Source organism: Telmatherina bonti, assembly GCF_933228915.1.
Source record: "Telmatherina bonti genome assembly, chromosome: 24".
Taxonomy (NCBI): Eukaryota; Metazoa; Chordata; class Actinopteri; order Atheriniformes; family Telmatherinidae; genus Telmatherina; species Telmatherina bonti.
This window is the reverse complement of record NC_136633.1, coordinates 13,602,555-13,626,203: the sequence shown is the minus strand read 5'-3', so window position 1 is coordinate 13,626,203 and position 23,649 is coordinate 13,602,555. Positions and strand designations below refer to the sequence as shown.

Genomic DNA, 23,649 nt, shown 5'->3' with positions numbered 1-23,649 from the left:
ATGTTTGGCATCTCTCAACCTTTTGCTGCTTTCATCTCAGCCTTTTGATGTTGCTTTTAATCTGCATAACGTGGTATGAGTGGACAGCGGAGTGAGGCATCTCCTCGGCTACAGAGGACTCCTCGGCTGGAGTCCACCTGTCAGGGCAGAGGAGCGTTTTCGACAGAGATTTGGAATAAAACGAGATGCTTGTTCGTGGAGGGAAAAATGAAGTGATTAGAGAGGGAACCTCTGGAGATCTGACCCACTGAATATTGTAGAGACACATATAAAATAAGTAAAAATCAGAATCCTGTAAAAAAATATGCTGCTTAACCTGTGACATAACTAAGTGAGGCCTTGAAATGTCTCATAATGAGGCTTAAATTTAAGCAAAATTCTTCAATTTACATTGATAAAATATGAGCAAATTTGGCATTTTAACTGATAAAAAAATAGCAGATTTAAGTACTTTCAAGTCTTTTTTGTATTATGCTACAACCTACATCTATTCAGGAAGCTTTAAAAAAAAAAAAAGGCCTCACAAGAAATAGCACACATTGTCCTTTATTTCATCTAATATTTAAAACAAATCAGGTATTTTCTAATGATGCATGAAGAATAAATGAGGTTTCTCTTGAAAAATCGTTTAACCTCCAAACACAGGTGGACAAAGGAGCAAAATACCTAAAACATATGGAAGTAGGTGAGGTGTGAGGTGCTGTTTTAAGCGGTAGATTACAACACACTGTATCAGTATGTACAGGACGCATGCGATGCAGGGATCCTTACAGACTATTAAACACGTCCTGATATTCACTGTTTTAAAAGTGTATGGCAAATACAGGTGGGGAAAAAAAATGTAGAATAAATGTTTGGTTTCATCTAAATGTGAGATAATAAGCAGCAGAGCCGGGGTCAATTCACTTTGATCCATTTGAGAATGTGCACTGAAACTGTATCTTATTAACATGATAATGAGGAACAGACGCTGCAGCTTCTGAACGAACCAAGAGGACAAAGATTTGCAGGTTTACTTGTTTTAGACTATTTACCGTCACTGGAACCTGATGCTGCTGCAGTTTCTGAATAAATACAAGCGCTGAGGGTTTGGTACTCTGTAATTTGGCTACTTTTATTCGAGCAGGGTCATTTTCAAGAGAAATTACAAATTAAGAATTCAATAATACTTTTACAAAGACATTTCAGGAAAGATTTCTTCTTCAGTCATGATATCATACATAGTATTTAACAGTCCCTCTTCATTTTTTTTAGCTTAAAAAAAGAAACAAAGATGAAGAAAGTGGAATTTTTTCAGTCGAAAATACAGTGTTTTCACAATTGTATAAAAGTTCCCAAATTTGGAATTTTCCAGCAACTGGAAAATAAAGGAAATAAAATAAAATAAGATTAAACTTCGCATTTCACAATGTTTCAAAACACAATAAATGCTCTCTTTACGTAAAATTTGCCCCTATGATCGACACGATGTTCCTTTTTACTAAAATATATCTATATATTGAAGAACTATAGTACTGTACACAACAGTATGAAATAAATAAAATTAGGAAATATAAAATGGGCCACATAAATAATGTTTTTTTTTTTTTTTCAACCTACAAATAAATGAATGCAATTTGCGGTTTTCCAAAAAAAAAAAAAAAAAAAAATGGTTTGGTGTAATACTGACAAAAGAAAAAAAGAACTGAGAAAACATTGCACAACATAATGTAAACTAAGGAACTGCTGCCTATAAGTCTTAATACTGACACGGGTGCTTCAAAGAACAACAGTGAACCATTTCATAATACTGAAGCTGGTGAAAAAAAGTAACCTTCCTTTTACACAATACGAGGGTGGCACTTGCAGAAAACACACAGGTTAAAAGGTTTGCATATAAGGCTTCTTTTTTCTTATCAAAAACACCTTACAAAGGCTTCATCCTTTACCCCCCCCCCCCCCCCCCCCCCCCCCCCCCCTTTCGCCAACTGTTCATAAACTGTATTTTTCCCTTAAAATGAAGTTCTCCTTTTAAAACTTCATCCTCTAAAAGAAAAAGAAAGAAAAAAAAAACCTTCACACAGTTTAAAACTCCTTCATTTGAAGTTGATTCAACAGGCCTAAAACAGTGTGGCTGGAGATGTTTGCAACATGGCAGAATGAAAAGACGACACCGTAGGTAGGTGGGTGATAACGAAAAGGTAATATCGAAGGACTGTAGTGCAGAGAATACTGCTCTTTTTCCAACACTGTATAAATATATACATAGGCAATACTTTTTATTATTTTTGTTCATGATTATAGAAGCGGAGTGCAATTTGTACAAGTCACTAGTTGTGCTATAAATACTATGGAACACAGGGGGTTTATTTGAGGAGGTTAGCACCACACATATTTTTAGGCCTTAGTACTGTACATTTTTTGAAATGTATTCATTTACTTGTTGTTCGGTTTGCATAATGCAGCTTATTTCACAAACCCATGCCTCCCTTCCTTCAACGCCTCCCCCAGATTGATTTTTTTTTTTTGAGTCCGTGTCTTGTTCGGCAGACATCGTTTTTTCGTCCCCCAATTCAAGGAGTCTGTCAAAGAAAGCTTCCCGGAAGCTTCAGGCACGTGCAGCTTAAAACACGGCGTTTTAAACCGAGCAGGTAAGAATACTGAACCGAAAGAGAGAAACTTTAAAAAAAAAAAAATAAAAAAAAAAATTTAAGATGGGAAGCTTCTGAAAATGTCGCTGATTACATGCCGTCCTCCATCGCGTCCTCGTGATCCGATTTGGTTTCCGTTTTGCCGTCCAGCGAGCTATCGTCCATCGAGTGCTCTCCGTTCTCCTCCTCGTCCCTCAACGTGTCCGGGTCCGTGTCCATGCTCTTGCTCTCCTCCTCCTCCTCCTCAAACTCGTCCCTCCGTCCGATCTTTGCATACGTTCCTTCCACTTCCTTATGTCCCTCTCTGATCCCTCCGTTCACGGCGTCGTGCCTCAGGATGGCCTCGCGCTCAGCCAGCTCTGGGTAACCCTGAGGAGTCATGCCCTGCAAGTACGCCCTGCTCATGAGCAGCTCAGTGGGCTCCAGGTGGCCCTTCTCTCGGGCCTCCCTCTCAGCCGCCTCCCGCTCCTCAGCCTCTCGCTTACAGTAGGAGTAGCGGTGGTTCATGTGCTGCGAGTAAGAGCCCGAATGGGAGAACCTCTTGCCGCACTTGTCGCACTGGTACGGCTTCTCTCCTGAGTGCAGTCTGGAGTGCTCGATGAGATGGTGTTTGTGTTTGAAGGCTTTCTTGCAGATCTGGCACTGGTGTGGCCTCTTGCCTGCGGAGACACAAACCAAAGAGCGGACAGGTGAGCGGCCTGCTTCGCACGTCCTGCTGCAGCAAACAAATCAGACAAGTCAGAGGAAAGCAAAATGTTGAGGAGGGGGAAAAAAACTCAGACGAACTGGATGGCTGTGGAGTAAAAATGACATCACGGAGCTTTAAATCCAACTCGGACTTCCAGCTATTTGTTTACCAAAAAAACTGCGAGCAGGATGAGAAAAAAGTGCGCTCGCATTCGCGGGCCTACATTATGGAAATTCCCTCCTGTGGTTAAAGCATGGAGAAACTCAACCACAACTACTTATTTTAGGTCAGCGTGCCGCTCCGATGAATGCATCGGGAAATAAACGACTGCAACGCAAACAAACAGAGAAGGCGCAACAAAAGGAGTAAACAAACCGGAGATGAGACGGAGGGAGGCTCCGAGGGGTTACCCTGATTATCTTCCAACACAATTCAAGTTCATGGTGATGGCTGTCCCTCCTAAAGGTTTTGGGCTGAGGCTTCTCTCTCTCTCTCTCTCTCTCTACTAAATGTGAGCTTGGATGCCAAAGCAAAAATGAGAAACCCAAGCTGGCCGCAATGGCAGGGTGAAACAGTCCCATGACACAGGGCCATAAACCGTCTGGCTAAATAAATGCTCTCCGGCTTGTAATGTGGTCGAACGTCCGCTGTGCACTTTTTCCAAAACATTGCTCAGCAAGACCTAAAGCTACCTGTATTGTTGTTTTAAATATATATATTAGATTTAATCTACAGCTCCTCCTCACCACGTGTGGAAACATGGCTGCTTGCCTTTCCCAAATCACATGACCCTCCCCCAACCCCACCCCGACACTCGAATGCTTTTAGACTGTGTTCTTGTCCAACATCTAGCTGTCTCAGCTACGCTCAACTCCACTTCTGAGCCAGACATTACTGCTCAGAACAACGCGCAGTGACACCAACATGAAAGCGCCGCATTTGGTTTGGGATGCAGAGGAGAGCTTGGAGATAACACACCTCTCTTTAAAAAAAAAAAAAAAAGATAGTTCAGCGCACTGTTTTGACGGTGCACCCTCCCCTTCCTTTTATGTCCGAGCAGATAACATGAAGGCTGCATAAAGCACTGAACGCTCAGCTACTGATAGCGGATAAAATAAATGATGCAACCTTCTGAAAGAGGATCTCTATATAATAACTGTAATGAAAGACTTGTTATCAGTGCTCTGAAGCTTCTGACCACCACTCTGCTGATGTGATCTATCGCCAATAATGGGGCCGATAAAGGCATTATAAACCTTTTTTTTTTTTTTTTTTTACCGGCTTTATACATCTAGGTGAATTGATGTGAGTCTTTTAAGATAGCAACGTGGTTATAACAGCAGGATATAATTGGAAAATAAAAGGGTACAATCATATGTAAAGATAACTCCCTCTTCACTTCATCTACCTGCACTGATTAGTTTTCAGAGAACACACAAAACTTTCAAAACATCAAACAATAAAGTCAAAATTAGAAAATTGACTGTTTAAGTAGCATCTCAACCCTGTCAATGAAGAAGCAAGTTAGGTGTTGGTTTACATATACAACTTAAAGATTAAACAGAGAAGGAAAGGAGGAGGGAAAAAAAAGGGGGTAACAGAATATATATATTTATATAGATTCATACTGGTAGAGTTGGCAACACAAACATATAAAACATAAAAAAAAAGAATGGGGTTTAAAATAAGGGTCTAGAACAGTATATACCTGTGTGTTCATATTTGTGTCTTAGAAGGGAACTGCTCTTCTGGAATGTTTTGTCGCACAAGTCACACGCGTACATACCACTTTCGGTCTTCTTAATCTTCTTCCGCGACAGACAGGAGTCGGGGTCTGTCATGTCGTCCAGCCCTGACAAGTAATCTGGTGTACCGTCGAGCAGGTCCCCCTTAGAGAACACAAACAAAAAGAAAGAAAACAAACAAAAAAAATAATAAGAGACATGGCACCTCTTGAGAGCTCCATTTTAGCTCCTGTCTTTTTAAAACCACGCCTCTAATCTTCTTTCCAAAAGACACATTCTAACCTGATTGGTCAGTGGATTGATTTGAAAATGGTCATAGGTTCACATTTCTATGCTCAAATAAAGACATATGTTTTAATTTCCACATCGAATTGATTTGTATTGCACTTTGCATTGACAGAAGAAGGACCCCAAAGCATTGATCACTTTTCAGAAGCAAAATTATAATATATTTACAAAAAAAAAAAAAAAAAAAAAAAAAAAAAAAAATATATATATATATATATATATATATATATATATATATATATATATATATATATATATATATATATATATATATATGTAAATATATTTCATGTCATCAAATATAGAAAGCAGATACCGGATTCAAATGAGACCTTGAAGATCTTTTTCAAAATAATAATTATATTTTGTGTGGAGTCTTTTTTTTCTCAATTCTGTAGAATTTGCACATGGAGAAACAGAAAGAAACAGATGAACCCAAACAAAGAATAATCGTAAAAAGCTAAATGTGCCTATAGCAAATGTAAGAGTTACAGCTAAAAGCTGTAATGTTTTTACTGTAAGCAACACGACTCTTATGATGTCAGACAAAAGGAATGTGACACTAAGTTTGCAACAATATATTTTTACAGATGTGCTAACCAATAAAAATGTATCTAATGCTAGCTTGAGAAGCTGTAAAACTGAACGACTCCAAAACATAAAAAACAGGAATACGATATGAACTCTGGTTTCTATTAATCTTTATAAATATATTCATCTTTATTAAACTTATTAATCTTTATACCCCATCTACAAAAAAAAAAAAAAAAAGAATGAACTTTGTTTAAATATCAGAAAAGTGTAATTGCAGCTGCATCATTTTACATTGGTTTATTACTTTTATTTATATGTGTGTTGAACAAACACCAAGTGTGCTCTGAGATTTATTCTCAAGATGTAATATAGGCGACTGTATTTTGATGCTAACTTTAGTGTACTAATGTGTTTAAATGCTAATTGCTAAACATGTCTAATGCTAATTTTTGAGGGGAGAGGAACGTAAAAGCTGAAAACCTCCTAAAACACTTTTAAAAAGTGATGTATTGCATCGATTGGCTTTCTTTATTACAAACTTAAACAAATTGTTAAAGTCCAAAAGCTTTAACTATTAGCTATTTTTGATATCAGGACAAGGTAATTGGATGCTACATTTTACAAGAGGAAACATGTATTAATATGCTAACTGCTAAATATGTATCTGATGCTAATTTGAGAGTCCTCTAAAAATAGATAAAACCTCAGAACATCTCGTTCTTAAGAAAGCTTAAATATTTCAGGAATAAACCGCTTAACATGCAGTGAGTTGCTCCAATGCTGTTAAAGACACCTTCTGTTTCTCTAGTTATAAAGTTGTAAACTCAACACAATGCTACACGTTCTCATGCATTTTTAATTACTAGCACACACCAGCGTTTATTTCTTATAAAACTTTCAGCTCTGGAAAAATATCTCCCATCTATAACTGACAGCTTCCTCATTATAAAACACAGCCAGTGTGGGCTAATTTTGCACACGCGAACTGGTGTTAATTCTGCACATTCCTTTAAAAATTCTCTTTTATGATGAAGATTAGTCTTGAATATGAATTGACAGAGAACAATATTACAACATTAGAGGAGAAGCGGTGAACCATTCTTGAAATTGCAAACTCATATAATGATCATAATCAGAAGGTGCACCTTAATGGCCAATATTGAGCCACTAAAGCCTGCTTTAATGAATATGTGTGATAATGTGAGGACAGCGCTGCACTGTGTTTTAAGAACGGACCACTATCACTCTGCAATCAATTTGAACTAAACGCCTGTAGCTGTATTTTTAAAATCTAATTTAATAACTTAGAATAGGAAACATTATTAATACTTTTTTTTTCATCAAAATGGTTCCCTCTATGTTAAACAGCCTTCAGCATTCACTAGTAATGAACATGGAGCCTGTGCATTATTAATCCACATGTACTGGAGAAGCTCATTTTGGCTTTGGCTCTCTTTAAAATGCAGCAAAGTTGCAGTGGGAAATTTCAGGGAAGTGCACAGCTCCAGGGCTCACCTTTGTCATTTTTACAAAGGCCTTTCACCCATATTTAATAACAAAATATCTGAGCTCAGGCCAGCTCTGGAGGAGGAGTTGGGTACATTAATGTATTCTACATCAGCAAGTAGAATTTACAGCAGAGACTGGAAACAATTAAAGTTTCCCCTGGGATTAAATTTTAGGGCTTGTTTCTTTTATTTGAACCTGACACTGTTTATGTTGTTAGGCAAATTCTGAGGAAAAAATGAAAACACTACAGACATCCAGAAATGTGAAAATACAACTGAACTTCTTTCCTCACTTTTCCCCACCTCTGGGTGGTATCTCTGCTTTTTATCCCCATCATCTTTGCCAGTTCAGTGTACCTCAGGTGAGCCATTTTCTCTCCTGACTCTTTTAATTAGCACAGAAATGAGTTCAGATCATGTTAGAGAATATAAGCGAGCCTGGGGCTTTTACAAAACCACAGGTGGCTTATTTACCTGGAAACCTGGTTTCCGCTGGTACTTCCTCCTCTGCTGCATCTCGGCAAAGGTAGCTGCCCCTGCTGCATAAGTGTAGGCCATGTGCGGTAGGAAGCCCATTTGATCCATGCCCGGATAGGGCCTAAGACCTGGTATGCTGGCCTGCATTGGGGGCATAAATGTAGCAGGTGGAAAAGCGCTCTGAGGTGGAAGTGATGTGTACAGGGGCTTGGCAGCAAATGGGTTAATGCCAAAGATGGGGCTAGTGCTTTTTTCAAGGTTTCCATTGTTAGTGGAGCCTGAGAATTCCTTCTTGAGATAGGCCAAGTTCAAAGGCTCTTCGAAGTGCTCTCTTGGAGAGGGGATGCTGTTATGGTCAATGGTAATACTGTTGACTTTAGGTCTGCTTTTGACAGTCAGTGCATGCTTGGGTTCCTTCATTAGTCTTGGCAGAGAAAGGTCAAGCGGCTCAGCCTGCAGGTCTTCTGAAGTCAAGCTGTTTGGAGTGTAGGAGCTGCTGTGAGAGTTTTTGGAAGATGTGGAGGACAGGTTTAATGGAGATGGGGTGTTGCTGCGGGAGTGGTCCAACTTTTCACCTGTGGGTTTGGTGCTGCTGCTGAACTGGTGGTTCTTCAAATGTCTGAGTGGGTTGTCACAGTTGTTTACATTGTTATGGAGCTCTGCGATGGAGGGGGATGTGATGCGGTCAGCAGGTTTCAGAAGAGACACAGGTGACCTAGCTGCCAAAGAGTCTTTTGGTGGAGTGTGATGGTTATTTGTTCCAACAACCATGTCTGTGTTGTTTCTGTGCTCTAGAGGTGGGGTTCTGGTAGTGCTGTACTCGTACATCTTTCGCTGCTCAAACCACTCCTTGACGAATTCCTGAGGAAGGCCGACCGCTATGGAAATCTTGAGCAACTCCTCCGAGTTGGGCTCCATGTTCATGGCGAAATACGCCTTCAACACAGACATGTGGTCCCTGTAAGGGTTAAGAGGTCCAGTGAGTCCCTTCTCAGACATCATGGAGATAGGTAAGTGGGGGTTCTTCTCCATGAATATCCCTGGTTTGTTGGACATTATATTCTCACTGGGCTGCAGCACGGCTTTGATTTCCTCGTTCATTTTGCACAGGTAGCGTTCATGTTGATGCAAAGGTATCGGCCCGGGAAAGGTTTCTTTGCAATATTGACAAGCATAAGGTGTAAACATGTTGTTTTCCTGCACCTTCTCATCCACACCTCCTTCAAGCATGTGGTTGGGTTTCTCTCTTTTGATGTCATTGATCTGTCTCTTTGAGTCTGTTGTCAAGCTCTGGAGACAGGCTTTGGCTTCGTTCACTTTTTCTAACGTGTAGTCGATGATGCTTTTGGTAGCTCCATTGTGATTGACAAGCGGAAGACCAACCTGATGCCCCCCTGGTGATGTCAGCCCCCGCTTCTGCTCCTCCACTTGGTTACCAAGCTCCTTCATGTAGGCCTTGAGCTTGGACAGCTCCTCCGGCTTGCAGTCCATTTTCTGCCTGCACACAGTGTTGTCCACTATCTGAAGAACTTTTTGTACCTCGCTCAGGTTGTTCCCCAGTGGACCTGGGTAGCCCAGTAGTTGTGACTCCAGCCCAGCCATCCCCAGATGCTGCAATGGGCTCTGAGCTGCTGAGTTGTGGTGGACTCCAAGTGGGCTGTTCCCTCCCATGCCTCCATTCATAAATGAACCAGGAGCGCCAAATCCATGAGAAGCCATCATTAGCTTGTAGTCATTGAAATCAAGCGGCTCTGTCTTGATGTTCAGGTGGTTATTGTGATCGGCAAGGCCAAGCGGTTTGCCGTTCTCAAGCTTTTGCCGCAACTGGGTTATGGCAGTGTTGGTGGGCGAGGTGGAGGCAGAAGTGGGGGAGGAGCCTGGCTTCATGTTGCTGCGCATACGGCCATTGACAGCAATCAGACCAATGCACTTCTTGCTGCTTATGTGTGAGCTGTAGGAGCCCGAGTGGGAGAAACGCTTCTTGCAGTTGGGGCACTCATAGGGTTTTTCACCTGAAACAGAAAGAACAAAATAATGACTATATATCACTTATCTAACTAGCACATATCTAACTATCTGCAATATCCAGTATCCAAATAGCTCATTTTTCTAATGTTTACCTAATTTGTCTAATGTTTACTTGAGCAGAAATGTGCAATTTTAAGTGTCTAGCAAGGTAAATAAACTACAGCTATTCAAAAATATGAAAGGAAATTCAAATGAAATCAATTCAAGTTTGTGCAGTAACAACGTCATTACTTGAAGCTTGATTGAAGACAGTAGGAAATATGGAGTGATCCTCCAGAATTATTTCTTATGTAAATAAAGCAGGTTTTGCATGTTCCTTGAGGTACTGTTAAGCAATATGTAAACTAATAAACGCAATGAAAACCCAAATATGCCTTACATGCATTTCAAGGCAAGTATTTGTCTTGGCAGCTGGAATGCTTTCAACACAGTGTCTGTTACCAGCAGGGAGGGTCAAAAATAAACCAAAAGGAATTCCTGCAGGTTTGTTGTGTTCTTAAATCACTGCTGTGAATATTCAACGGGCAGAGCGACATTCCTCGTGCGACTTACCACTATGAATCCGGAGGTGCTCCTTCAGATGGTGCTTGTACTTGAAGGCCTTGCCACACTCGGTGCATTTGAACTTGCGGTTTCCGGCTGCTTGGTTGAGCAGTTGGTGCTGTGGCAAAGAGAAAAACAGATTATCTTTTCAAAGAAGTAAAGAAAAAAAAAACCAAATAAAAAGATGCTTAAACATTGTGGGGTTGAGAGTCGAGTAAATAATCACAATTGTTGGCATGACAACAAGCAACAAGCCACATAGCTTCTGTGGCCAACGAGGCTCCTTGGCTTTCTGCTCCCACCTCCGTCTACAAGCAGCGGCGGTGATAACAGAGAGAATCACATACCTTTTAATTTCCTGGCTTCTCAGCCAAAGGAGGCATGTCTTTAGAATCTGGCAGCCCAGAAAATGGAATAAATGAAAAGACGTGTTTTTTGGAGCCTTCATTAGAAGTGCTGATCTGATCCACTTTTCATTCATTTGGGCCTAATCAGTGTAAAATGTATTTAGAATCCTCTGTGAGAGCTTTTACCCCGCATACCTGTATCCACGCCATATGAATGACTTTTTTTTTTTTCCAGCCATTTCCAATGTGTTACACAGTAATTGGGTCTTTTTTTCTGGAACCTCAAAAAGTCTCTAATAATCTTAGGATGCACAACTGAGCATATAGGGCCGGCCTTGATTCGCTGTTCAAAGGTAAACATCAGTTGCAATCCATCAAATTTGCAATTCAAACACGGCTTTTCCCTTTGGAAAGGAAGAAAAAATCAAAGTATAATACTGAGCGACAACAACAACGCTGGGTATTCTAACCTGGCTCGTCACATGCAAAACCATTAATTAAGTAGGAGGTGGGGTTGTTAAATGGTTAGTAAATAAATGGAAAAAAAAAAAGATATTCTCCCTGAGCTCGCTGGGGGGAGATGCTCAGTGCCTCCTTCCTCCCGCCTCAGCCTTGACAAATGCTGGGGTGTGTGCTGACTCTACCCACATTCCTGGGGAGACAGATGGTGGCGCACAGGACACTGGGAGGACTGGGAGGAATTGTTCAAACAGCCCCAACCTTCAAAGATCAAGCGGGGGGGAGCTGAGGCCCCGCCAAGCGTCGGAGAGGGACCCCACCGCTCGTATGTTGCTGAGTTGCATAAACAAACAGCAACAGCTGCTTGGCTGCCTCCGCCCCCACCACCTTCCCCCTGAGGACCCCTGCCCTGTAAAGTTTAGTCTCGCCACCACTGCTAATAAGACACAATTGCGCTGCACTCTTAATTGTGAATGGCACCAGCAAACTGCTCTCCTTCATGGCATGTGGGCGGGGAATGGATCGGACTGGATGTTTGCATATGTATAACCTCTAATTAGTCATATTCCAGCTAATTGGTTAAGAGGAGGAGGAGTATTAATGCTTGTAAACATACAAGACAGAACAGCTCAGCACATGTTTACCTATCAGGACATTATTCTTTATGATAATGTGACTGTGGCTGATTCCTCCCTCCGTTTGTTGCTAATTAGCAAAAGTTCATTTAATATAAATGCTTGTTTCTTCTGCATTGATTAATCAGCAGATAATTAGAATGAGCGGTGGGAGGAAGAAGAAAAGAGCGCCACCTAGAGAGGAAAGGTCTACAAAAGAATTGAGTGAATAAGACATCACCTCAATCTCATCTGGAGGATTAACACTTAAACAATCCAGATCATTTATGAATCAAGATAACCAGCTTTGTGCCTGCTTGAATAAGAGCCTTTGGCCATTGACTGGACCCTGGAGGGGAGCAGCAGCAGCATTGTAATACGAGGATTGTGGGGCAGAGACTTTCTCAGCCGGGCCCATCTGCTCACGTTTACATCCAGCTGGTAGATCAGGTGAAAGTGCTGGCTGCTGACATCTGATCAAATCAGCCACAGTCTGAGCCTGCCATCCTCGCTTCAGAGAGCACAACACAACACAACACAACACAACACCCACGACCTGGGACTGAACATCGCAATGCATCGAGGTACATGATATCATCTGTTATTGGCTAGATGGCCGAATTCTTTTCTTATAACAAAACCATGGTTTCCTGGCAGAGGATGCTCTGGAGAAAATGAGATATCTGGAAGTGATGAATCATTTTTGCGAGTGCTTTTATTACCGCTGAACTATCATCATTTCATGTCATTAAAACAAAAAAAAAACAAAAAAAAAAACAACAACATAAGAAGTCGTCAAATTTTGCAACAAAACTACAATGTTTGAGCCCAAATATTTTACTGAATCTTTTAAAAGATAATCCTTCCAAGCAGAAACTCAGACTTCATCTACTTTTAAAATTTACTGCTCCAATTTCAGCAAGCAGAGAACTTATAATTACCCCCCAATGTGCAGAAACTCTACTTAAAGCTGACAAGCGAGTTAAACACCCGGAACTGCTGGATGCAGGACTTTAAGGTGATTCATGCTAACTGCCAGCAGATCCACATTACATTTCAGGGATATATGATATAAATCGGAGGAGAAAATTCAAGTATACACAGATGTTTATGCAGTGCATGAAATTACAAGTCGGAGGAAGGGGGTCGAGGTTGGAGGGGGGGTGCGCGTTGATGGAGTGGCACCACTGCAGGCTGCACCAGAAGAACATTAAAGGCCAGGAGTGAAGTGAAGTTAAGGAGCTGATAAAAATTTCCAAATTGGAAATTAACACAATCATTCGATCGTGAACATGAGACTTGAAAATCATATCAGAGAGGGCCATCAAAAAACCATTTAGGGCCTCAATTAAAGTTATTACCATTAAAGGATCTGCATCTTCAAAATGCCATGAAAAATTAATAATGATTGCCAATCAGAAAAAAATGATCTCTTCTCTGAGGGATCAGAGCGCAGCGTTAGGAATAGAAAGAAAAACTGGGGACAGCAGAACTGCAAAGTGGGGGAAAAAAAAACAGGAGAAGAAAGTTCCTCTCACCTGATCCCTCGCAGGCTTGTGTGTGGCCATATGTCGCTCAAGCTGAGTGCGGTAAGCAAACGTGTAGTTGCACAGGGGGCAGGCGAAGTTCTCCTCGTTCTTCTCATGGCGGTACTTGATGTGCTCCTTCAGCGATGTCAAACGCTTGTAGCCCCGGTCGCAGTAGGGGCAGGTCAACAGTTGGGCGAAGGCATCTGGCGTTCCAGGTGGCAGGTCTGTACGGGAGACAGCGGGAGGAGGAGGAGGAGGAGGGGGGGAGGGGAAGGGGAAGGGAAAGCGGGCCAAAAGGTCAGCGAATCAATGGCAGCTAACGGGCGGGCTGCCCAGAGTGGTATGGGAGTTATCTGTGCAATCTGCTCCACATGAGAGCCTCAGTGTCAGGCTGGCATCCGCTCCACCTCCTCACACCGCGCACTCCTCATTCTCACTTTCCTTGACATGGTAACGAACACACACACACACACACACACGTTAACGTACGCACACAAACCCATCCATGAACTTGCTGACACACACTTCACTCCCTCCCTAATTGCTTTCAAGCAGTTTGTCTGATGCCCCTCCCTCTGACACCATAATCATGTCTGCAGCATGAATCATAAACCCGTTCAAATTCGACGCCCCCGGGGAGCTTCAGAGGTGCGCTATCTGATTTCAAGCCCCTGCCCAGCTGTTGCTTAAGACTGTAGGTAAACACCCAGGCATCCGGCGAATCTGTGGGACCAACAGCTGCCCAGTCGTGTCAGCGGGGAGAGCTGCTGCTCTGTCTGGACTCTTTTTTTTTTTTTTTCTCCTTCAACATTTGCTTTGTTAGCTGAGCAAGCTGTTCCTGCAGGAGTTCTGCTGCAACATGAGGCCGCAGATCATTTCTCAGGTGTTACTTTATTTGATTGTTTTGCAGCTTTGAATTAAAGATTTCCACAGAATATGGCCAGTATGGGTTTGTTCCTGCTACAGCCTTTCAAGGCCATGGTTATTTCCAGACTCATGTTGGTCACCAAACTTAGCCAAAATAACCAAAGTTTTAGGTTTTTTCGACCTAAAATGATTACATTTTAGGATGTTTAAGTGATTACCCAGCACATGTTCTTAAACTTGGGAAGTATAAAAGATATAAATGAGTAAATGAATGAAGCAGGGCTCATATGTTGAGTGTTTTGCCTGAGAAGGCTTGTTTTCCCTAAGGATGTTTTTATGCATGCATCAGTCATTTTGGTTATGACAATACAAGTATGTTAATGGTTGACAAGCAAAAACTGAAAATAATTCTTTAAAATAAGTTTTTTAATCTGATCACTAGTTTAAAGACATCAAGGAGGTCTCTGAAAACTTTGTTTTTGTTGTACTGAGTTAACATGACGGACATATAAGGGTCTGTGTGTTCCATTTTATTGCAAAAAGGTAAAATAAGGATGAAAAGCGGATGCTGATTCAACTTGAAGGACTTGTTCTTTCATTTTTCTGGATGTTGATCCCCGCTTGGTGACCTGATAAATAGCATCGAGTCCAAATCTGTTGCTAGTTAGTGATGATGCAGAGCACAGCTCGTATTTTGGCAAGTTTAATCTGAGTTTCTTAGTCAACATCTATCTTTAGAGCCTCGTCATGTCCCCGACTCTTGATTTTCAGCCCCCTCCCACGCGCCCCCCCCGATCGGCTTCATACCGCTCTCCTCTGGTCCTGTGGCCTCTGGCGTGCCCAGGCGGCTCAGCTCCTCTGGGGCTTCTGGGTAGATGATGGCGGTGTCACCGCGCTGCAGGTACTCGGCAATGCTCACCACATGGCTGTCGCTGTCATCCAGCTTCCGCTTGGCAAAGAAGTCCTCCAGCTCTGAAGTGCAATCCATGCTCTTGACTGAAGAGAGAGAAGAAGAGAGAGGCGGTGAAGGAGGAGACTAAGGAAAAAGGAGTGAAGGGGTGGGGGGGGGTAGCATGAATCTGATTCACTTCTTCCCCCAGAGAAATGTCTTAACAGGAGAATACTTGGGAACATCTTGGTGGAAACTCAATGACAATCGCCACCCTGAAACATTACAGCATCGCTTTGGGGAGCATAGATCTGAATTACAGGGCTTGCTTGTCACGCCATGTCTGCTAAAACAAGAAACGTAACTTAATTAGGCCAAAAAGTCAAAGATAAATGTGCTACTATGAGCTGCTGAGGGGGCAACGTGCAAGAAAAACTCCACTGATTTAATTTACTCCTGACAGAAAAATCTGATTTGAAGTTTTAAAACTGTAAAATGAAAAAAAAAAGAAAAAGAAAAAAAAAGAGAAACACCCTCCTTTACATTTATACACACGTATACGCACTCCTGTTTTAATCAGCAACAGAGCCACGTTTCACTGTATCGACTTTCACGTAGAAGGTCAATCAAGAGGCTGTGGCTTTTGTTGATTCTGTGTTGAACAGATTACCACAGCCAAAACCACAAGGCAGAGCAGAAAGGAAAAGAAAAGACATGTTCTGCTCAGCTATGGCAGAGCAGAACGTGTCTTAAGCCAGCCAAAGTGCTGAGGCCACACAATGCGCATTCTCGAACGATTTCCCAGTCCCTTTCTCTACAGGGAAACTCTTTAAGCTGCAGTGTGGAGATAGCTGCCTCCAAAAAAAAAAAAAACCCCAAAAAACTAAACAGAGCTAAAAGAAATCAGCTGCCTTCGCCAGTCAACGGGGACGACTGACTTTCTGAAACAAACCTGAAGAGATCTTGAGGCTGTTTTGACAGCGTGGAAACAAAAAAAAAAAAAGCAAGTGACGTCTCATCAGGCTTACTCCCCGTTAATGAGGCGTTTAGACTACAAGCCAAGGTGAGGTTTAAAGAGCCATTTGTTAAGCCGCGATGATTCCCCGAGCCAATTTGCGAAAGGTCAAGGTAGCAGATATTTGGATGTCAAAAATGGCACTGAAATGTCATCGGTGCCAATGGATCACTTTTGATAATGGTGATGGCAGAATTTACGCCGTTCTCATTAGGTGGTTCTTAGAAGGCAGCGAAGCTAATTGAGAGAGTTGGAGTGTTTTTGCTGATTGACTGATGATTGAGGAGGGTGCGGCTCAGTCCAATCAGTTTCTGGACTTACATCTGAAAACTTTCACGGCGATGGAACGTTGTTTGTTTAAAGCCGAACCTACAGATGACATCTGAATGGAAAAATTCAAAAGCGTTGCTTTAAGAAAAGCCTTCATTTCAGCAGAGGAGGAAATCACCTGGATCAAAGTGTGCTTTGGCATCAGGGACGTGATCACACTGCTCATGTCTTTAAGCAAAATCACATGTGATCTGGTGGCGCACTGTATTGTTTCCAAAAGTCCTTTAAGCGCTCGAAATGGAAAACATTTGCCCTGCCTGGATTTGCAGCAGAAAAAGAGAGAAAACACCACGAGGAACAGAGGGTAATCAAAGCCGAGGGGGAGGCTTTTTGAGGCTGCGTGGCGTTCTGTGGGGCCAGTTTGGTTTACCAGAGCTGCATCCAAGGCCAATTGTTGAGGTGGCCAGGATGATATCATGGAAGGCAGGGGCGTGTTGCTGCAAATCAAGCGCACACTTTTAATGAAAAATGGCAGATCGGGTTCAGCCCCACAAGAAGAAACACTTAACCAACCAAAAGGACTGAAAATAGCATGTGAATCAAACATTATGGGTATCGGAATCACCCAAGCGGCGTGCAAACACACCTTTAGTGGAGATTAATTACACAGGGGAAAATTTCTTTTTAAATACAGCACACAATTTGCCTTCTTTTAGGTTTTCAAGCAGAGGTTAGGAACCTGTTTATGGGTGGGAAGAAGCTGACAGCAGTTTACAAGCGCTGCAGTTTGTTCATTTTCAGAAAAGGGCGATAATTTCCCAACTCGGCCCTCTCCGCTGTGCTTCAGCTCTGCCTCCAAAGAGGGTGGGGACTAGTCTCCGGGCTGCCATTGGTTGTTGTCACTTAAATTCTTGAATGAATTCTTGCTAAACATATTGAAATGAACAAAAGCCCTTGCCTAATTGTTTACACTTTTTTTTTTTCTGTTTTATTTTCTACACTTCAGTAACTAATATGTTTTTTTTTCTTATTTTAGATTCTGTTGTTTTCTTAATTTCTAATTATTTTATCTTATTAATGAAATTTTTGTAGCTTTTAGTCCAGTTTCTATTTGGAAGACCTATATATGTTTTGTCCTATAAAAGGATTTTAACTTTTATAGGACAACAACAACATAAGAAAACAATGTCAGATTTAAAACTTATTCTGAGGTCTATTTATTGATAAATTCAGATCCATTTTAAAGCATTTGGGGGCTAAAAAAAACAATAAAACAACTCACCTGTACCATTTCCAACTGCCTGCAAAGTGGCATCAGGCCCCAGGGCATCAAAATCATCCTTTATTTCATCTGCAGAGAAACAGAGAAGAAAAATAAGACGGAGGGAGGGTGAGTAACGGCAACAATGAGGCCTTTAAGAAGAAGAAAAAGGTACGAAGAAAGCAATAAAGACACTGCTGTGCATTATGGTGCACCGCAGCTTTGTTCAGCATGCTTAATGAATGCTATCATCCGGACCAGACAGTGACTTATTTACCTTTAACATGACATCAAGTGGCGAGGAAGGCAAAGAAAGCTTCAATCGCCAAACACAGCGATTAAATACAACACGGAACACATCCACCTGAGCAATCACGGAGCTCCAGCCAACACGCAAGCTGAGCTTATTACTCCCCGGCTGTGACGCTGCTGCAATCCTCTGCATGCAGGATCACGCGTGTTTTATCACATGTCATTTGGTGGATGCTTTTATCCGAAGCTGCTGCGGATATTGTGAGCACACACATTTTTGGGATCCGCCACAAGCCCTGGAAGAGTCGGTGTCTTGCTCCTGTGACTAAAAGCAACACAAGCCTTTGACCGCAAATGGAGAGTTTGAGCTGCATAAACATTTCTCAGGGGCAGAAATAACCTCATTGGTTGGGGGCAGACCTCAAGTGGGCGGAGCCAGGGAATACATGCTTTCTGGTGAGGAATAAATGAGGAGAAAGAACTTTCTTGATCTTTTTCTACTGAGTTCATGGACCTCAAGGTTCCAACTCTGAAATGAGTGTCTTTTGTTTGTTTTTTTGGCTCCGCCCCTTTTTAGATTGACCTCAACAGTTCAGCTTCCTGTGGAAACCTCAAGAAAATGCTCAAATAACTTCCCCTTTCAGCGTTGGCGCACATAGCATAAGTTCATACTGCCTAATCAGGGTAATGGCACCCAGCCTGTGCAGACAGGGAGATATTGTCCTGGCACAGGTGAGACGGCTGTAAATAAACAGAGGACTGACAGGCTCATAAACAAACCCTCTTCTGACAAATCCCCCCCCCAAACTCACGGTCGACAGTAGGACGTGGACTGGACAATCAACTTAAGAAGCCCCTGGTTCCTCCTCTTCTGCCTCGTCGGTAAAAATCAAATCAAGGTGCTTCCGAGAACATGTGGCTTTTGTATTAAATAGGGAGCAAAAAAAAAAAAAAAATCTGCATTGTTTTCATTGCACGCATCTGCTCTTGCTCTACGGCTCCTGCAAGGATAACATCAGTGTTGCATTGTGAGGGGTTCTTTTTGACAAGCGAGGTCTCATCTTCCTGACTTGTCCCTGGGTTTCTACACCAGGATGAGCGCCCACATTAGAGAAACCTAGCTGAGATAATACAGGAAAAGTTGTGGGTGTGTTGTTGATAATAAAGTTATCCTGCTTACATTACTCCGCACAAAAGCCAGAAGCAACAAGAACTTTTATTTGCAGTGGAAAACAATGGGCTCAATAGTTGTGGAATGCTTTCTGGGGTCTGCAATCCAGGGTTTTGCTTGAAATTAAAGATTTGGCTTCTGCGGTGAAATGATAAATACTCCTGTCAATGGCTTCAGAGAATAATGACAGACTCCTCTGGAGGGGTAGTTTAACTTCCTCCTTGCCAGAACTTTTCTTTTTTTTTTTTTCTTTTCCTTTCCCTTTTTTTCTCTGTACATTTGATTGCACGCCAAACAGCATCCAAACCACAGTTGCAGTATGGGAAATTAAACGGCCTTTAAACAACATAAATTAAACAATGACAAAACAGATGAAAAAAAAAAAAAAAAGACCTCTGCCACAGATTAAAATATACCCACAAGTATCAGATATCAGCATGTATGGAAATCTCCCTCACATTTCTGTCCTCGTAGGCACCGTGTTTACTTTGGGTAATCAAATTTGACTGCATGCTTTTGGTCTGACGCAAGCGGGATGACCGGTGGGATTAACTGGCCCTTCACTCTCCCCTATTTACCTTGGAAAACTTTTGTTATCTGTGGTCTAAAAGGGAGGGACCATTGCTTCCAGTAGGAGGTAGGCTAACACCACATTCACCTCTCTGCCGAGGCCTCTGGCACACATACATGCACACATCCATGCCAGTCCTGGGCTACATTCAAATGGGACAAAGTGTCATTGTGGCGAACTGGATGTCTGCTCGTTCTGCAAGTAAAGGCATTAAAAGCTGAGAGATTGTTTTTATCAAATACATTCAGACGACATTAATGCCCCAAATAGGTGCTTGTACTTTTTCATGGGAAGCCTTTAGAGGTAACTGTCCACTAAACGGTGAAAAGAAAACTGTGTTTTGTTAGCAGTAAATCCCAGATGACCTGAGGCGGTAAGGTACACACCTCAATGAAGAGTGATGTTGGGGTCAGAGGGTTGACTCCTGGGCTCAGGAGGAGTCCAGACTACCTCAGCTTGACTGTAATTCCACCTATTTTCATAGCGGCTTTGATGCTGTTTACCTTGAAAACATTCCTATTTTTATGGTTAGTCGCAGCAGTCGCAGGCACTTTAAAGTTCTGCCGTTTTGCTTCAATTATCCTGGACCTGTCATTTCTAAGCAGCAAGTTTCAGAATCATACAAGCAAAATTAGATTGGATCAAGAAGGTGCCAGTTTGGATATTTTCAGACTGAATGTAGATAGCAGACATTTTGTGTTTTTTACAGTGTTTTCCTTTTTAATTTAACACCTTGCAGTAAGGATGAGCGTCCAAAACACTGCAGTCGCTGCAAAATACAGTCAACTCCTGGATGCGGCGGGTGTTTGAGTGGCAACTGCGAAACTTGCTCGATGTGCAAAGAAAACAAGAACCACTGTTCAATCAGAAGCAGAAGCCAAATTTGGCAAAAGATTGTTTTGTTTGAGCGAGCGAACATGCTGCCGCAGTCCAGCAAACACGAAGCAAACTGTGCAAGCTGTGAAGTCAGACATCCTCCTGACGCCTCGGAAAGAAGAAAAAAAAAAAAAAAAAAAAAAAAGAAAAAGGCAAAGGAAGGCAAAAGGTGATTTATTTGAAAATATCTGTCAGCAATAATGATGTCATGCTTTCCAGCACATCACGTCCAGTCTCACTGCGGGATTAGGAATTGTCAAGGACAACGCCAGACACGAGATTCTGATTGTGCCCTGAAATCACAAGCGATAAACTTGACTACTTTCAATGCATATGTCTCTGTACATGATATAAACAGCCTACCTTGAATTCACCACCATTGTTCACATAAGAATTTTGGGGGGACCACGCAACCTTCTAAGCACCTATAATCTGCTACTCGCGCTCTCTTTTCTGAGATCTGTGCAGCAGCTCTTGATAGGGGAGTGACGACCAAATCATGTAGGAAGGAGGGAGGGTGCTAACTTATCTCAGGCCCAAGTTATGTGCTGAGGTATCACTGTAGACACTAAGGCACCGCGGAGGGAAAAAAAAAAAAAAAAAAAAAGGGCTGGGAAACACAGCACCCACAAGATTGGGAAAGAGCCTCCCAAACACTAATGAACTTGACTTGCTCTCCGAAATATGTCAGACACTTTATCACACAAGAAGCATATTATCTGGAAATTGCAACATAGTTGAATTACAGACATTATGGCACCGCAGGTCTTTATCAAATAAACAATTACCGTATGCAATGACAGCTTGTTTATCCTTTATCTTGATTTATTTACCAAAGTGTCTCCTCTTTCTTCCACCCCCTTAAGGAGCCAATATGAAGTGTTATTTAGGAGAAGTGAGTGTTGATATCCACTTTTTTTTTTTTTTCCATCTCTAATAAATGTGCAATTTTCCCCCATATTAAAATTTAAGACTGCTGAATGTTCCCCCATTTTTCGGCACCGTGCGCAGCTAGTTCATTAGCAGAAATGAATAGCAAAGCCCAGCTCATTTAAATGGGCTGTCTTACATGACTTCTCGCCATACTCTGTTCCTGTCACATGCTTCCAAGAATCATTGACTCTTATTATACATGTAAATGGCTATCATAAAAATAAAAATTTCATTTAAGATTGTTAATGACTTTTTGCAGCAGTCTGGCTTCCTTTAATGATTATACCCTGCCCCCTAATTAAAAGTATTTATCTTTCAAGCATCCGTGACTGGAGCCCCTGCAATGGAGGTGGAGGAGGAGGGGGGGGCAGCTCAACAAAAGGCAATCAGTCAGTCAAGTTTTGGAAGGTATCACCTGCCCAGGAATAAAACACGCAACCTCAAACATCCTGCTGAATTTTCTCCTTTCTGATGTTTTGTTCCGCTTCTACAGTCCTGTAAATATTTTCTTCCGAGCGGGACTTTTCTTTAAGCATGGACCAAATGGTCTCTATCGCTCACAGAGTAACTGTTTATCACGTCTGTCTGCTGAGGGAGCATCGTTGGGGCTTCACAGTCAGACCTGGCTCAAACAGTGTTTGCAAAACGCTTCGTGAGGTTTGTTTAAGTCTAAACGAGTACCAGATGGGTGGGGTTTACGGTATAAGATGGCAGCGCAAGCAGCAGGATGTGCACACAAAGTATCGGAAGGTGAGCTTACTGCTAGTATTTTACGACTGCTAGCTCACCTGAAAGCACACGAAACAAAAGCTTGGTGTAGAATATTAATTGGTCAACGTTTTAGAGGTTGATTTTGAAAAAAAAAAGGCTATTTGGTTATTATTAATCATGAAAAGATCAGAAGTCAGGTGTTTGTTCTGCTTTAATGCAGCAGCCTTCGATCTGAGACACTCACCAGTACCGTCAACCGAGGCGCTCAGCATGTCGTTGTCTGGCCAGATGTGCTCAACGCCGCTGTCCCGCATCTCATCGTCCTCTTCCTCCTTGGTGAGCAGGCCGTGGCTTTCGGCACGTGGAGAGGCCTCGGGGTTGGTTAGGCTGGCCGGGCTGCCCGTTCCATTGATCAGGGGGTCTTCCTCAGACACGGGCAGCTTGTCCTCCTCTTCTGTCTCTGAGCCCGTCTCCACCACATTCTCATAGTTGAGAGCTACAACAGACAGAGAAAAGGAAGGAGAATGTTGATCATTCATTCATTTTCTAAACTGCTTATCTAATTCAGGGTCGTGGGGAAGCTGGAGCCTATCCCAGCTGGCTTTGGGCGAAAGGCAGTGTACACCCTGGACAGTTCGCCAGTCCTTGCAGGGAATGTTGATCATATAGGGAAGTATTAGGGAAGACCAGCGAAGACCATTTGGAAATGGAGGTTAAAAAGAGATTAAAAAGATAACCCCCACATCACTGCTTGCATGAAGGCGTAGCCTCCACTGCACTTTTTTTTCTTTTTTTTTTGTGTGTTTTTTGAGTTACACCCCAATTACAGCATCTGCGACTGGAATTTGTGACTGAACCACAGCAGCGGGCAGACAGCTGTCAAGGAGATGCGGGCCAAAATAGCCACTAATTTTCAGTCCTGCTCACATGCCTCAGATGCCAACAGGCTGCACCTTTCAGGATGGCTCTTCTCTGAGGCATACCGGTCAGGTTTGAGATGCTCCGAATAACACATGCAATATTACAAATCTCGTTGCTATGCATACAAAAGGCTTAACCTATACTCATTTAGATTATTCATTCCATGTACCCCTCGGATGTCTTCACATTTGCACTGCCAGTGAAGCATGAACATAAATATAAATGTTCCTTAACTCAGGAAAAAAAAGCACAAACATGGCAAACCCTTTGGGCCGATTGGGGATACAAATTTTGGAGGTGGATTGAAAAACACAACACACACACTCACAAGCAATGCTCCAGAGCAGCATCTGCAGGGCTCACCCACTTCTACAACACCCAGGTCCCAGACATATGCCTGCTTTTCTTAAAATAGACAGCCTGTAAATAAAGGCTGTGAACTCAATCAAAGGTGGCTCTCGTGCAAATTAGTCACCGCCATCGGCTGGTTCTCAGTGAATACGCACCACAGCGTAAATCATT

General features: G+C 42.3%; 1 protein-coding gene across 2 annotated transcripts in view; it reads right to left on the bottom strand.

Moving 5' to 3' along the window:
• Positions 1-1,970: 1,970 nt before the first annotated feature.
• zeb2b (zinc finger E-box binding homeobox 2b) overlaps positions 1,971-23,649 on the bottom strand; it is a 78,525-nt gene continuing 56,846 nt past the window's right edge. Inside the window, exons 3-10 of one of the 2 annotated variants that reach the window (XM_079263789.1) lie at positions 22,451-22,702; positions 17,714-17,782; positions 15,065-15,253; positions 13,400-13,614; positions 10,451-10,559; positions 7,868-9,882; positions 5,027-5,207; positions 1,971-3,289 (exon numbers count right to left, since the gene is read on the bottom strand). In XM_079263789.1, coding sequence (XP_079119915.1) covers positions 2,721-3,289; positions 5,027-5,207; positions 7,868-9,882; positions 10,451-10,559; positions 13,400-13,614; positions 15,065-15,253; positions 17,714-17,782; positions 22,451-22,702 — 3,599 coding nt within the window. In that variant the 3' untranslated portion in view covers positions 1,971-2,720. The remainder of the gene's footprint in view (positions 3,290-5,026; positions 5,208-7,867; positions 9,883-10,450; positions 10,560-13,399; positions 13,615-15,064; positions 15,254-17,713; positions 17,783-22,450; positions 22,703-23,649) is intronic. The other variant, XM_079263790.1, reaches the window with a different exon arrangement.